At 52.7% G+C, this 15,461-nt stretch overlaps 1 protein-coding gene across 3 annotated transcripts in view; it reads left to right on the forward strand.

Moving 5' to 3' along the window:
• The window catches only part of KDM2B (lysine demethylase 2B), a 123,537-nt gene that overhangs the window by 36,132 nt on the left and 71,944 nt on the right, over positions 1-15,461 (forward strand). For all 3 annotated transcript variants that reach the window (XM_082640940.1, XM_082640942.1, XM_082640941.1), the window contains 3 exons: positions 1,470-1,563; positions 2,752-2,905; positions 11,285-11,400. In XM_082640940.1, coding sequence (XP_082497066.1) covers positions 1,470-1,563; positions 2,752-2,905; positions 11,285-11,400 — 364 coding nt within the window. The remainder of the gene's footprint in view (positions 1-1,469; positions 1,564-2,751; positions 2,906-11,284; positions 11,401-15,461) is intronic.

Raw genomic sequence — 15,461 nt, forward strand, 5'->3', positions numbered from 1 at the left:
TCCCTGCCCGACCCCGCCCCATTCCTCTCCTCTTCCCAAACCATGGAAAAGCAAAGTGCAGCGGGGAAAAGAGGTCAGTGGGGTAAGCATGTGTATGCGGGCCTCCGGAGGTGCCAAGGTGTGAGAACATGAGCCGTGGGGGACTGCCCCAGCCGTGCTCTTGTGGCTCTTGGGGGAAGGGGTGGGGGAGAGGGAGGGGGCCCTGGCACTGCCGTCTGCCAGGCCCGGACCTGGAAGCCTGTCTGTCCCCCCTCCTCCTAAGCTCTGCCCGCCCCTAGGAGGGCAGCAAGTGGAGGGAGGAGGGAGGGGACGGGTGAGTTCCTGTAAGGAAGGGTGGGTTGTCTGGCAGTTGCTAGAGCTTAGAAGCGGGGCTGCTGGCAGGTTTCTTCTCCCGAATGCCTTCCCTCTGTCCAAGCCGCTCAGGGCCGGGCTCTCCCTCTCTGACTCCCTTCCTCCCTCTCTGCCACTCCACCCCCCCCACCCCGAGGGTCTTTATCGCTTTACTTTTTTTTTAGCAGCTTTATTGAGGTACAGTTCACATACCATTCATCCACTTCAAGTGTACAGTTCAATGTTTTTTAGTATGTTTACAGAGTTGTGCAACCACCATCAATTTTGGTACGTTTTTGTCACCCCACCATGAAGACCTGTACCCATTAGCAGTCACTCCCCATTTCCTCCCAACACCCCCAGCCTCTGGCCACCACTAACCCACTCTCTGTCTCTGTAGATCTGCCTACTCTGGACATTTCATACGTGGAATCATACACCGTGGTCTTTTACGGCTGGTACCCTTGTACTTTCAGCTGCATTGCTTACTTTGCAATCATTTGCAGTTCGTCTTGTCATTTAACTCTCCCAGGGTAGTGCTCCCTTAAGAGTGTTTCATCCTTAATGGCAGGGGTCTTGTGCGTTTCTCTAAGTGCCATGCCTAGCTCTGGGCTGGACCACTGGTTGCCTCTCAGTACGTGATTGTTGAATGAATGAGGAGATGAATGGGGACTAGTAATTGGCAAGCTATGCAGGTGGTTTACAGCTGAATTCCAGAGGGCCCAGCTGCTGCAAAGGGGCCTGGCAGCTTGGGAGAACTGCAGGTATAGGAGCTGGAAGGAGCAGAAATGAAGCCTCTTGCTTGGGTAGGAGGCAGGGGTGGGGCAAGAGTAAAAACCGTCTGCGAGGAAGGAACCAAGTGGCCTGTGGGTTGCCAGCTCTCTCTCGCGGGAACCTGAAAACAAAAATGCCTCTCCCAGCCTTGGGGGCAGGTAGCCAATGCTTGAGATTCGCCACCTGATCACAGGGGCTTCCCCGGTGGGGAACTCCGATTAGATTGGGTCTAAAAAAAAAAGAAAATTCCCCAGTGTCAGCGTTTATAAAAGGGCAGCAGGTCAAGCATCTCTGAAGCTGTTTGCTCACCTCCTGTGATTTCAGGCATTGAATTGTTTTTCTGCTTCCCCGCTTCTGTGCTGCAGGTACTGTCTGATGAGCGTGAAAGGTTGTTTCACTGACTTCCACATCGACTTTGGAGGCACTTCCGTTTGGTACCATGTTTTCCGGGGTGGGAAGGTGAGTTGAGTCTCTTCAAACCTCTGTACATGCCTGGCTGTTTGTGCAGGGAGGGGCTCGCTCACCTTTCTGCTTCTGCCCCCGCCTCCAGCCAGACCCCACCCTGTGAGGACTTTGTCACCCTCTGTCTTCTTCTGGAGGGAAAGGTCAAGGTCAACTCTTTTTTTTTTTTTTTTTTTTGCGGTACACGGGCCTCTTACTGTTGTGGCCTCTCCCGTTGCGGAGCGCAGGCTCAGTGGCCATGGCTCACAGGTCCAGCCGCTCCGTGGCATGTGGGATCTTCCTGGACTGGGGCACGAACCTGCGTCCCCTGCATTGGCAGGCGGACTCTCAACCACTGCGCCACCAGGGAAGCCCAAGGTCAACTCTTTTGCATCACATCTGGTCACCCTTTCACACCTGCTTACCCAATCCCGTGTCCTACGCATCTTGGGCCAGATTAGAACTCCAGATTTGGCTCCCAAGAACCTCCAGCTGTAATTTCAGCTCCAGCACTGGGACCTTTTAACTTAAAAGTCTAGTTGCCTGCAAGAACAGTTTACATTAGGGACAGACATCACCCAGAGAAAGGACGTGAGTCATGCGTTCAGGGTGCTCCTGCTGTGTCTGCTCCTGTGTGCATGTCCACCTGGGGACGTCGGGGTCCCTGCATGGATGTGGGTGCTCCTCGAGAATACGTGTGTGCTGCCCTGCTCCTCTGGGTCTGCGTGTGCATTTGTCTTAACCGAATGTTTTGGAAGAAATTCCGGGTAGGAAGTCATCCCTCTTGGTTCCAGATGTTTTTCCTCCTTCTCCAGAGCCAGCACAAGCTGGTTTTATTTATTGGGCCATTTTATCCTACAACTTAGGAAATTCCCCTTCTTCTCCTTCCCCCACCTCCCTGACAAGCCCACGGCTCAGGAGAAAGAATGTTCCACTCAGTCCAGGAAGTCTTCCCACCCTGGTGTTTCAGCTGGAATGGAGATTCTCTAAAGGCGGGCAAGGGGTGTCCCAGAAGGGCGGCACAGCCTTCCCTGACACCCCAGAGACCCTTTGGGCCTGGTCCTGGAAGGGTCCCCGGGGATGTGTCCTCCCCCACCCTCCCTGCTCCCAGGCAGGTGGGGCTGTCTTCTGGGTTGCGGCAGAGCCTGGAAGAAATCAGAGACTTTGGCCTGGATCTTTAACTGATTGCTTCCTTTTCCTCCTAAGATCTTTTGGCTGATTCCTCCAACCTTGCACAATTTGGCACTGTACGAGGAGTGGGTGCTGTCAGGCAAACAGAGCGACATCTTCCTGGGAGACCGTGTGGAGCGATGCCAAAGAATTGAGCTGAAACAGGGCTACACATTTTTCATCCCTTCCGGTAGGTTCCCGCGAGGCTGGCACTGGGCTCTTTGCTTGGCCACTGACTCTTAGTAGCCTCCTGTTGGCCCGGTGGCCTCAGCCAGGCGTTTAGGCCAAGTGATGGGGTTTCTCTGGGCCTCCTTGCCCTTGGCAGTCCCTGAGAGAAGGAGAGAAGCAGGCCTCAGGCTGCAGGGAAAAATAGCCTCTCACATCTTACCTGTTTTTTCCTGCCTGTGAGCTAGAATTCTCTCTTGGGGAGAAAGCCTCCTGAGGGCCCTCCCTCAGGGGAAGTTTGAATGCCTTCCTCCAAGATGTCCTGCTGAGATTTCTGAGGGTGAGGATGAGGGTGGTCCTGTGGGGAGGGGAGGGGCAACTTCATCCTGATGGCTGGGAAGGGGAGAAGGGAGAGTTGGCCCAGGGGAAGAGGGTAGAGGGGAATGTGCCCAGAGTGGCAGCTTCCTTCCTGCAGAACAAGATGAAATGTAGTTGGGATCAAGGTCAGTTTCTGTACTTGGACTCTCCCCTTTCAAAAAAAAAAAAACATTAACTACAAGTATAGCAGAGGGCAATAATTAAGAGCATGGGCCCTGGGGCCAGAAAACCCCGCCCTAATTCAAATTCCTGCTCTGCCGCTTACAAGCCTGACTTCCTGGAAATGACTTAATCTCAGTGCCTCAGTGTTCTCATCTGTAAAATGGAAGACTTCCCAGGGTGGTAGTGAGGACTGAGTGAACCGAGACCCATTTGCCTACAGCTCCTGGGAGATGGGCTGAGGGCTTTTGACCAGTTACAGGCCGAGTCACTAGTGGATGCGGCAGATGACCTGGGAATCTTAGGCTGCATTTTAGTGGAAGTGTTTTACTCAGCATGAGGCAGGTGACAGTCCCACTGTATAGAGTGAGAGGGTCAGGCCACATGTAGGAGGTTGTGTTCCTCGTGGGTTGTAATGACTTACCCTCATGGGTAAGTCAACCTCGAGAGAGAGAAGAGTCTGGATACCACATCAGGTGAGGTGAATTTGAAGGAGGGATTGGGTTGTTTTACCCAGGAAGGGAAGGTGTATGGTAATGGCCATCAGCCAGTTGAAGGATCATATCTTGGAAGACGAGGTATAGCCAAGTGGTATTGGAATGAGTTGATCTGCTAGGCACTGAGCTCCCCGTCACTGGAGGTACACAAGTAGAGGCCATATGCCAAGGAGCCTGCAGGGAAATTGCCACTGAGTGGAAGCTTGGATCTTAGGGTCCAAGGCCTCCTTTGAGGCCACTAAGATCCATTGGATGGAGAAGCTGGTCACACTTAAGTTTCTGAGAGTTGGACTGGAGTTGGCCTTGGGTCTGGACATCAAGTCAGTGTCAACTCAAGGGGGAGCGGTTGTGGTGGCAGTTCCCACTGGGGGGATGGGACCTGCACACGCGGGCTCTTCTAGAAAGTTGGGCAGAGATTTCACTATTAGGGAAGTTTGGGATTTGGAGGTGGTGGGGTTTAGTGGGGGTGACTTTGTTGTCAGGGCCCCAGGTCCATCCTTGGAGCTGCTTGACTCCGGGAGGGGAGGGACTGCTGCTTGGGACAGGAGGGAATTGTAGTTGGTGGACAGCATTTATGGAGCACACCCTGGAAGGAGGTGGTATCCTGCAGCGTGTTCAAGGCCACTCTGCAGGTGTTGGAAGATCGGCCCTGGTAGATTCAAAGGGAGGCTGGCGTGCTCTTGGCCTTGCTGCTGTCTTTGTGACTTTGGGCTGATCTCTTCCCCTCTCTGTGCCTCAACTGTCCCATCTCTACAGTGGGGGCAGGGTGAGGCTGAACTCTGGGATCCTCAAGGTCCCTCCCAACTCTGTCCCCTGAGTGCAGGCCTCCTTAGCCTCCCTGGGAGGACAGGCGTTTTTCTCACAGGGCCTTTTTCAGAACTGGGAGGTGGCCCATTGCTTTCCCCCGATCTGGGATGGGAAGGGGGTTAATTTTGGTGCCTTAAGCAAGTTGGAAAAGGTCTCAAGAAGCAGCATCTAAGCCCCAGCAGGGGTGTGACTGTTGAAGGCAGGAAGAGGGGACGTGGATTTGAACTGCAGCTGGTAGGAGTCTGTTTAGAATTCAGCAAAGACTTTTGGCCCTAACAGTCTTGAGTGAGACACCAGGATTTTTTTCCTGGATTTTGGGAAACAAAAAAGGGATAGTTGGAATTTGTCACCTTCTCAAGGGCAGGGTGTACATGTGGTTCCCCGACATTGATTTCATGAAGTTAAAAAAAAAAAAGTTGGGAACAGATATCAACGTTATTATCTTATAGTTTTGCTAAATATGGGCACTAATTAAAAAAAAACAACCTGTCAGCTACTTTTGCTGATGTTTCGTGAAAGGAAGACTATTCTGACACTAAAAAAGATGGGAGTATGTAATACCAGAATAAAGGACAGTCACTACTTGAAATTTGATGGGTTTGAGTTTATGAGAATCTATACCATCTTCATTTTTCTTATTTTGTTGTCAACCAGTGAAAACTAAAGGACCAGAGTTTTGGAGTCACTGAACTAGCTGAGCATCTTGGGTCCTCACACCCTCTGAACCAGACACACATCTGAGATTTGTGGTAGCTGGGATGTGGCTTTGGGGAGAGAGCCTTGGGGAATCCCGCCACTGCATGTGAGCTTTTGGGTGTGGAAAGTGGTGAATCTAATTCTGGCATTTCCCACCTCTGACCTGGGTTTTCACCTCCACAGTGTGACCTTAGATGTGCCCTACCTCACGCTGGCCTCAAGCCTCCCCATCAGCTCTGTGAAAGCTCGTGGATGCCATTGGGTTAGGAAGATTTTAAACGTCACAGTATCTTTGTAGACTTGGTTTATCTTTTTCTTCTTTTGTCTGAGGGTGAAGGGGTTGGGTGCTAGCTATGCTTCAGAGGTGGTGGTTCTTCAGGCCTCATTCTTGGTTAGTCCAGGAAAGCTGCCTGGAAGAGGAAGACTGTTGAAGGTGACTCAGGAGTAAGATGACCTGGAGAAAGGGGCTTGGGTTTGTCCTGTTGAGCTGGCAGCTCTTGAAGGTGGAGGAGGTGGGAATACAGTAGCCTCGCCAGGCCACAGAGTCAGAGTTAGAGTCGGGAGTGGCCCGGGAGTCACCAAGATTCAGCCTGATCATTAGGAGTAAGGAAAGCTGGAGTTGGAACTCAGCAGTGGAACTGGTGACATCTTTTTCCTTCCCTTGACCTGACCTACGGCCAGTTCCCCCTCTGGCTTCACCTGCCCAGGTGAACTGTAGTTAATAGTAATAACTTGCGTTACTGAGCAACAATCATTTTATGTACATCACTTCTCCGTAAGAATGTAAGGAAACATCCCCCCAACCCCCACTCCCACCCCCTTTTTTTTTTTTTTTTTTTTTTTGTGGTACGCGGGCCTCTCACTGTTCTGGCCTCTCCCGTTGCGGAGCATAGGCTCTGGACGCGCAGGCTCAGTGGCCATGGCTCACGGGCCCAGCCGCTCCGCGGCATGTAGGATCTTCCCGGACTGGGGCATGAACCCGTGTCCCTTGCATCAGCAGGCGGACTGTCAACCACTGCGCCACCAGGGAAGCCCTCCCACCCCCTTTTTATTTTATTTTATTTTATTTTTTTTATTTTTTTTTTTGTGGAACACGGGCCTCTCATTGTTGTGGCCTCTCCCGTTGCGGAGCACAGGCTCCGGACGCGCAGGCTCAGCAGCCATGGCTCACGGGCCCAGCCTCTCCGCGGCATGTGGGATCTTCCCAGACCGGGGCAGGAACCCGTGTCCCCTGCATCGGCAGGCGGACTCTCAACCACTGCGCCACCAGGGAAGCCCCCCCCTTTTTAAAAGTGAAGGTTCCTGAGGCCCAGAGAGGTGAACAAACTAGTCCAAGGTCACACAGTTAATAAGTGACAGGGCAGGATGAGAACCCAAGTGTGTCTAGTTTCAGAACCCACCTGGTTCCCTGTCAGCCTGGGAATCAGCAGGCTTGGGATCTGGTCCCCCTTCTCGGCTGTGTGAGTTTGGGAGAATTTTGTGCTCATTTAATAAACTTTCTTAAGGGTCCACTTGGCAGTGCGGAATGTGCTGGGGAGGACGTGAGATGTACACTCCATCATGAGTGTATGTCCAGCCAGGTAGCATCAGGATGGTGGAGCCCAGTACAGGGGCTTGGGAAGGACCCTGGGGTCTGTGGCTTGGGCTGGCCTGAAAGTATTTCCCATCCTTGCCTTGTAGTAAAACTCACAGTAGCCCCAGGTATTTCTTAGACTTGGGCAAGTCTGAGAAACAGTAACTCCTAGCTACTTAACAGTATAATGGCTTGGACCTGAGATGATCTATCTGTAAACTGGGTGCAGAGCAGAGAAGGGCTGGCAGTGAAGCAGGCTGGGGTGGAGGCGCTCTGGGAAACTGGGGAATTGCTGCTTGGCTCCAGCCAGTTAGGGCTGGAGGGCCTGATGGGCCCAGCTTCTCATTTTTCTGGAGAGGAAAGCAGTTCAGATAGCCTTGTGAAATTTCCTCATTTTAAAAAAAATTTATTTATTTTTTTGTTTTTGTTTTTGGCCACGTTGGGTCTTTGTTGCTGTGCGCAGGCTTTCTCTAGTTGCGGAGAGCGGGGGCTACAGTTTGTTGCGGTGCGCGGGCTTCTCATGGGCTCAGTAGTTGTGGCTCGCTGGCTCAGTAGTTGTGGTGCACGGGCTTAGTTGCCCCGCGGCATGTGGGATTTTCCCGGACCAGGGATCGAACCCGTGTCCCCTGCATTGGCAGGCGGATTCTTAACCACTGCGCCACCAGGGAAGCCCGAAATTTCCCCATTTTGATAACATGGGTGGGTCAAACTGTACATGCCCCTGGGTCTGATGCAGCCCGTGGCCTGGCAGTTTGGGCCCCTGGTACCAGCTATGAGCTCCCAGAGAGGAGAGGCCATCCTGGCTTCATCCTGGCAGCCACCGTGCCCAGCCCCGGGCCTGGGCCAGCACAGGGAGTTCGTGGATGCTCCTGAAGGAAGCAGGCCATGGGCCTCTGTGAGGCACCCCTGAGTTCTGGGACCTTTGGGTTTATCCCTGCAACAGCCACACAAATGTGGGTCAGGGGCCTTTTCATTCTGAACCCTGAGCGTTTGGGCTGTGGGTCAGACACCATGTGCCCCCGCAGCCTTCTCGACCCTTCACGTCCCAGAGAATACCCGTCAGTTGGTTTTGTGGGTCGCCTGCTTTCCTTCCGTGACTGGATCTGTCCCTTGTCGCTTGGCCTGGTAGCCTCTGTTATCGCCTTCATGTTGTTGGAGTCTCTGGCCTGGAAGCAGGAGGCAGATGCCAGCATCCTCGGTACAGTCACCAGTCTGGGAACAATTGCTCTCTCGTGCTTCCTGGGATGCAATGAACGAGTATTGGGAGGGTGGGTTCAGATGGGGCTTCTGAATGCTGTTATTTCCACTCAGTGGTTCTTCCGGAGGCAAGTGTTTATTTAAAAAAAATTTTTTTTTTACTTTTTTTTTTTTACTTTTTAAAATTTTTTGGCTGCACTGCACGGCATGTGGGATCTTAGTTCCCTGACCAGGAATGGAACCAGCGCTGCCTGCGGTGGAAGCGCCGAGTCTTAACCACTGCACCACTAGGGAAGTCCTAGAAGCAAGCATTTAAGTAACGGAGCAGATGTGAGGAGGGCTGCGGGCAGGGGGATGGGCAGTGACTCTAATCCAGGCCAGGCTGCCTGACCTACCTGCGAGGCACTGGCCTGTGGAGGAGAGGAGAGTGGAGAGAAGCTCCTAGAACCCCTGGAATGTCAGTACAGATTCCCTGCCCCTCTCCTCGCAACAGCACCTCTCACATCAGGGGAATAGATGTAAGTCGAGCGAGTCTGCGTTTCCAGAAGGGAGAGTCCGGGGCTGATGAATGCAGATTCACGAGGGTGCCGTTCCTTCCAAAGCCCTCATGATGGACGGGACTACCACGCATATCAGCGGCAGCTGCTTACACGGTTTGAGTTCTGACAAGGGAAGCAGTGGTCTTCTTCATTTCACACGGGCACGTGGAGGCCAGGAGAGGGGACAGTCGAGTGCCCCAGGCCACGTGGTGAGTCAGCACTGGGGACAGTCTCCACCCCAGGCCCCTGGACGTGGGCTTTCATAAGCATTAGGTGGGCATGCGAGGAGCATAGGAAAGGGTCCCAGGAATCTTTGTCCCATTCAGGCTTCACCCCACCACAAGCATGTGCTTGAACCCGGCTGTCCTAGGTCCCAGTCTTAGGAAATGTCGCTTAAATAATGCTGGTGGTGGTAACAACAATGTAATAGACAGTGTGGCTTCGCTTGGTAGAAACAAGAAAAAATGTACAGTTGAGAATATCAGCTGGTACACAGCTGAGGCAGAGAGGCTGAAGCAGATGTGGAAAACGGGACTTGTTTTTTTTGGGTTTTTTTTGGCCTCACCGCGGGGCCTGCAGGATCTTGGTTCCTGGACCAGGGATAGAACTTGTGCCGCCTGCAGTGGAGGCGTGGAGTCTTAACCACCGGATCGCCAGGGAAGTCCCGGAAACCGGGAAACCGGGACTTTAGAGGCGCAGCCGCTCTGCTGCACGGGGCGGGGCGGGGGGCAGGGAGGTGGTGGGGAAGGAGCCCAGGTAGCTCCGCAAGGGCACAGCTGCAGGCAAGGGCACACCTAGCGGGCAGAGCGGCGGGCAGAGCGGCGGCCAGAGCTGTGGGCGGGTAACTGCAGAAGCGAGTTACATAAAGCCTTTGCTCCTGTGCTCCTGGCTGGCGGGCTTCCCCTGCCCTCCCCTGAGCACCACCAGCACTGTCCCACCGACTGTCCCCAGTAGGGGAGGGCCCGCCGCCCAGAGTGTTGACACAGATGCCAGCAGTGGCCTCGCAGCCTCCGAGCTCTCTTTCCAGGTGGCAGCCCGGCTCCCGGCAGCCGTGGCCACCCGTGGCTGCCCGTGACTCAGGGCTGGCGTGTTCAGCTCCCCAAGGAAAGAGACTGGAACTGCTCCCGCTCGGCGTGGGCGGGGAGGCCTCTATACTTTGCTTCCGAGCGAATGAATTAGGCTCAGCGTTGTGGAGAACGCTTGGGATCTCAGGTTGCCCCTGTCTGTCCCCTTTCCCCTCTGCTGTCCCTCTGTCTTTCACCGTGAGCCCCTTGGCCTCTGTCCGTCCTTGTCTTCACCTCTGTCTTTCTTGGTTCCCTTTGTGCCTCCCCTCCGTGTTTGCAGGCCTGTCTCCCGGGACTCCCAGGCCTGTGCTAATAAGCCTCTGACGCAGCGGCAGTGCAGCATGGCAGTTAAAAATGGAGCCGCTGTCACGCACCTGCTGTGACGTCATTCAGCAAGTGACTTCCTTCTCGGAGCCTCGGTTTCAGCATCTGTAAATGGGAGTGGGTTATAATGCCACCCCTCCCCTCGCTCTACACTGTCCAGTATGGTAGCCAGGAGCTGCATGGAGGACTGTTGAGCACTGGACACACGTTCAGTCCATCATTGAAGGAATTAGGCGGCTTGCTTTGTCTCTAGCCTTCATGGACCAAGCGGAGGCCAACTCCCTGGGTTCCAATCCTTATACGTGACTTCACTTTTCTGTGCCTCAGTCTTCTCGTCCGTAATTTGGGGGTGAATGTCGCATGTACCTTGTAGAGATCTTGTGAAGATTAAATGAGGGGAGCCCTGTCAAGCCCTCAGGCCAGTGCCTGGCACAAAGGTAGTCTTCAGTTATCCTTCTCATGATTGCAGTGCCAGCCTTTGGGCCAGGAGCTCAGGGAGATGAAAAAGCCGTGCCCCAAGGTGTTAATAAGCTGCAGTCGGCAGGAGAGAGACTTGTCAGCAGTTATAGGGCAGAGCAGAAGCAGAACTCATATGGGGATGCAGGTGTCATGTGGCTGAGGAGACCACCTGGAAATGGGCCTTGGAGGATTTTGATGGCAGGGGGTGGCTTCGGGCAGAGGAGGCATCTGGGTTCTGGCGGGATGTCACGACCCTTAGTTGTGGCCCCGAGCAATCCTTGACACCTCCTGAGATGGACGGTCGCTGGGATGATGAGGAAAAGGCTTAAGGACATATGAGTAGCCTGAGTGAGGGGTTTTCAGCTCCCTGGCCTGCAGGGGAGAGGGACAGGGCCTGCCTCTATGTTGGCTGCTGCAGCCAGGTCCATTGTAACACTTCATCACCAAGGTCTTCAGGACAAGGGGGTTGGTCTGCAGCTGCCCAGGACCGACGTGAGCTAGCCAGGGGTCACTGCCAGCAGCAGTCAGTGGGGCTGCGGGTCTGGGTCCTCTAGGCCAGCCAGGAGCTCAGCCCTCTGCATCAGGCAGCCCGAGCGTCCTCCCTCTGGCCCTGAGTGCTCACCTGGGCCTCCTGCGCCCTCCTGCATGTGGGCATAGTGAGGGCCCCCAAAGGGCCAGTGGTTGACCCTCTCTGTGCCCTCCCCACCCCAGGCTGGATCCATGCAGTCTACACCCCCGTAGACTCTCTGGTGTTCGGCGGAAACATTCTGCACAGCTTCAACGTGCCCATGCAGCTCCGGATCTACGAGATCGAGGACAGAACGCGGGTGAGGCGGCTTCCTTTTCTTCTCGTGGCCACACCGGCCCCCGAGCTCTGCCTGGTGCTTGGGGTGCACAGGACGGTCATTCCGAAGTCCTTCCTGGTCCCTTGTCCCTCCTGCTCCCTGCCTCAAGCCAGGTCTTGGTCCTGGTTCTGCAGGGCAGGGGGTGCCCGCGAGAGCCCCACCCAGAGCCCCGGGAGTTTCTGTTCACCTCCAGGCTGGTGACAGCCAAAACCCCCTGTTGAAGAGGAAGTATCTCTTGAGAAAGCACCGTGAGATGTCAGGAACCGTGCCTCTTCCTTCTTCCCACGTGTATGAAGGGATGCGAGGGAGTGGGGGGATTTCATGGTTGTTGTGGTGGTGGTTTGGAGCGGGGCGGGCGGGGCTGGACCTTGGAAGGTAGGTCAGGTCTTGACCATGTGGGGGCCCCAGATGTGATGTAGGACCCCGAGGAAGCCAGTGTCTGTGAGTCCCCCAGGGACTGTCTGAGTTCTGCCTCAATGTCTGCTTGTGGCTGGGTTGTCGGGGGGGTGCTTTTCTCCTTGATGGTTTCTCAGACACTGCATCCCACCCCCAGCCCCATGCCCTAGGAGCAGGGACCAAGGCTCGGACACCTGACAATGGGCTCTCTGCCATGCTCTGTTCCATTCCATGAGGTTCCTCTGAAAAGCACTGACTCTTCCTTGCTGGAACTTGACCCAGCGTCCCCAGGCATTTGAGACAGGTCTGAGAGCGGGAAACTGGGGCAAAAAGGGCCTACTTCTTTTCTCTTACAGTTCTTCAAATATTTTTCTCTCTCTCTTTTTTTTAATTGAGATATAATCCACATACACCAAGTGCACAATTCAGTGGCATTGAGCACATTCGCAGAATTGTGCAGCCATCACTTCTAATTCTAAGACATTCTCATCACCCCAAAAAGAAACCTCATACTCAGTAGCAGTCACTCCCCATTCCCCGCTCCCTAGCCTCTGGCAGTCACTGGTCTGCTTTCTATCTCTATGGATTTGCCTGTTCTGGATATTTTATGTAAATGGACTCATATAAAATGTCCTTTTGGTCTGGCTTCTTTCACTTAACATTGTGTCTTCAAAGTTCATCTACGTTGTGGTATTTGTCAGTGCTTTGTTCCTTTTTATGGCTTAATCATATTCCATTGTATGGATAGACCACACCTGGTCTTCTTGGGCTTTGCCTTGGAGTTGACTTTTTTCCCAGAGAGGGTTGTCATGGCCGGACCCTAAAGAAGCATCGCATAGAAGCAGATGCTCTGTGCCCAGGGTTCGTGCCTTTCTTGGTCTTATTTCCAGGCCTTGGTCTGCATGGAACCACATACATGAGTCAAAGTCTTAGCCACTGTGTATGCATCTGACCTTTTTAATAGCCCCAGTGTTGAGGGACCTCGTCCAAGGGTTTCCTGGGGACCACTTTGAACCATATTCAGTGGGCAGGTAGGTGTGTTAACAAGGTCAAATGCACATTCTTCAGATAGGCTAGTTTGCTGCTGGGATGCCCATATCTGCAGAGACTGGGTCTTGCTTTGTGGATTTTTGTGCCTCTTTTCTGTTGCCTGCCTACCGTCCCTTTCCTGGTCTGGCGGGGAGGCCAATCCCAGCCCTGGTCTGGGGGATGCTGCCCTGTGGCGTTCTAGAGAAAGGCACCATTTGGGTATGAGTGGTCATCTTATCCTCTGGGTCAAGTGTTTTCTGGGACTCTGGCCAACTGTTCTTTGGCCAGCCCTGAAGAATGGGCCAGTTTGTTTGTGAGCAGACAAGTAGGTGTGGGATAGAAAAGGAAAAAAAAAGTCAAGCCCACAACTTTCCAGGCAATTCCTGAAAGCCAGAGTCAGGCTGGGATTTCTAAAGGCTTCAGCAACTCACTTGGCAGCCGTCCCCCTCCCCCAGGGAATCTGGATCATACATCTCAGTGGATTTGGGCCCCATCATTCCGTTAGGAGCCCAGATCCTCTCCCCTGTCTGCGGGAGGTGGGAGGGAGGGTAATGGAGTAGAACCCCGAGCACCATGCTGAGCTGCCATGGAATATCGCACCCACGTGGAGATGAGTATGGCAGCGCCCCCTCCCCCAAGGCCCACTGTCGCTGTTGTCTCAGTGGGCACCCCATCTGGTTTCCTGAAGCAGGTGGACGGGCGGAGGGCAGGCGGGCAGGCTGGGCGGGAACCAGCGGCAGGCTGTTTAATCTGCTTTGATTTCTGGTCTTTGGAGAGGGCTTGGCTACAAGGCCCAATTGTTTATGTCTTAGGAGCCAAAGCAGACAAAAGATGCTGGGGAGAGAGAGCACTGGAAGCCAGATAAAATGCCAGGGCTCCTTGTCAGCTTGCTACAACTTAATTCTTTATATCCCTGCGAGCTTTCTTAAGAAGGTTATGGCCATTTAAAAATAGTTTTTCAAGAGTCCTGAAACACGGCTTTGCTTGGAAACCAAATGCTGAGGGTGGGACAGAGGAAACTGTCAGTCTCTAAGCCCCACGGTGTGGGTTTGTTTTAGAAAGATAATTTGCTTTTGTGGCCCAAGGTGGGGAACCTCCCCATAGAGACCAGGGGAACCCCAGTGTTCTCCTATGTGTCGGAAGCATGTCTTGTTCTCATGAGTTGAATATTTCTGGGCTGCATGATAGGTGACTTTACCCTGCTGTCCATAAGGCAAGCACGCACAGGTGCAGGCATTCTGGGACTGGGGGGTTTTTCATTTCCTGACCCCCTTTTGTAGATTAAATCTTTCCCCTCTCATTTTAAAGATAAGCAGAGGGGTGAAGAGCTACACCAAAGAATGGTTGTGTTGCATGTTTATTATTTGAAGATAACATCTTGACAACTCTCACTACATATTTTTAACTCCAGTTAGCTTGATAAGGGACAGGAATGGTCCAATTGATCATTAAACTGCCATCTCTCTTATATTTATCTTTTTTTTTTTTTTTTTTCCCCTAATGGCTCTAGTGAAAGCAGCCTTCTCAGGAAAGGTAATGCCAACATGTCCTATTCCCTCTCAGCCAGTGAATCTATTTGGAAATTGCAAATAATTTACCCTTCCTCTCACCTTTCCCCTACCATTGGATTTTTTTTTTCTTCCATTGACTTTTTTTTTTTTTTTTTTTTTCCAGGAGAAAAACAAATTTTAAGACACTTCCCACCCACCCTGATATTTTAGTTTTTCAAGTCCTTGAGACCTGGGAGTTGTAGATGCACCAAAACATCTTTGGTTCTGATCTCCTGAGGTCACTCAGCTCCAAGAGGAAGGGCTTAGGCCAGGTGCCACTCAAATGGACCTTGGGGACCTCAAACTGACCCCTTGAGACCCACTGATAGATTGATTACCCACCCCCAAGCTGGGAGCATGGCCTGCTTTCTGACTGCCTTGCCTTTCGGTGAACAACTCAATTTGATGAGGCTCCGAAGCTGTCAACAAATAATGTTGAGCAATCGTGTGTTTAATGTTCCCAGGCATGTGGCTGAAACCTTTTGAAGGCGAAGGGTGGAAGGCGACAACCTGTTTGTAAGTCAATTCTTTGCAAGTTTTGTTCCCTGTGGTGCTCTCTTGGAAAAAAAAAAAAATAAGAAAAATAAAACGAAAAAGAATTTGAATTCCTTCATCAGCATTTGTTTTCACCCAGCTGGTTTCCCTTGGGTTCAGCAACAATGAGGGGAGACTTATCTTCCTCTCTTGAACTACAGCCAAAAAAAAAAAATTTTTTTTTTCCCTAACCTAGAAAGATTCTCAGGCGCCATGGTGCCCATCAGGGCAGATTGGCTCAGACGGTTTCCCAAATTTGAAAAGTCAAAAGCAACTTGAGTGTTTTACCAATCGAGTCAGGAGATGTGAGTGAGGGTCTGAGAAGAGGCAGGCCTGCCTGTCCTCAGCCTGCTCTGGAGGTTTTGATGATTTGTTTCAAAATTGCTTGGCCCTTGTTCTGGAGTGGGGGTGGGGCTGAGAACTGCCCCCTCCCCAAACTCTCTTCACAGGAGGACAGGGTCTGCCTCAGGCCAAAGAGCCTTTTTCTCCTTTTCAAACTCTGGAGGACACTGATCCAATGACTGAAAAAAGATT

Source organism: Mesoplodon mirus (genome assembly GCF_964341445.2).
Source record: "Mesoplodon mirus genome assembly, chromosome: 13".
In the NCBI taxonomy this organism is placed as follows: Eukaryota; Metazoa; Chordata; class Mammalia; order Artiodactyla; family Ziphiidae; genus Mesoplodon; species Mesoplodon mirus.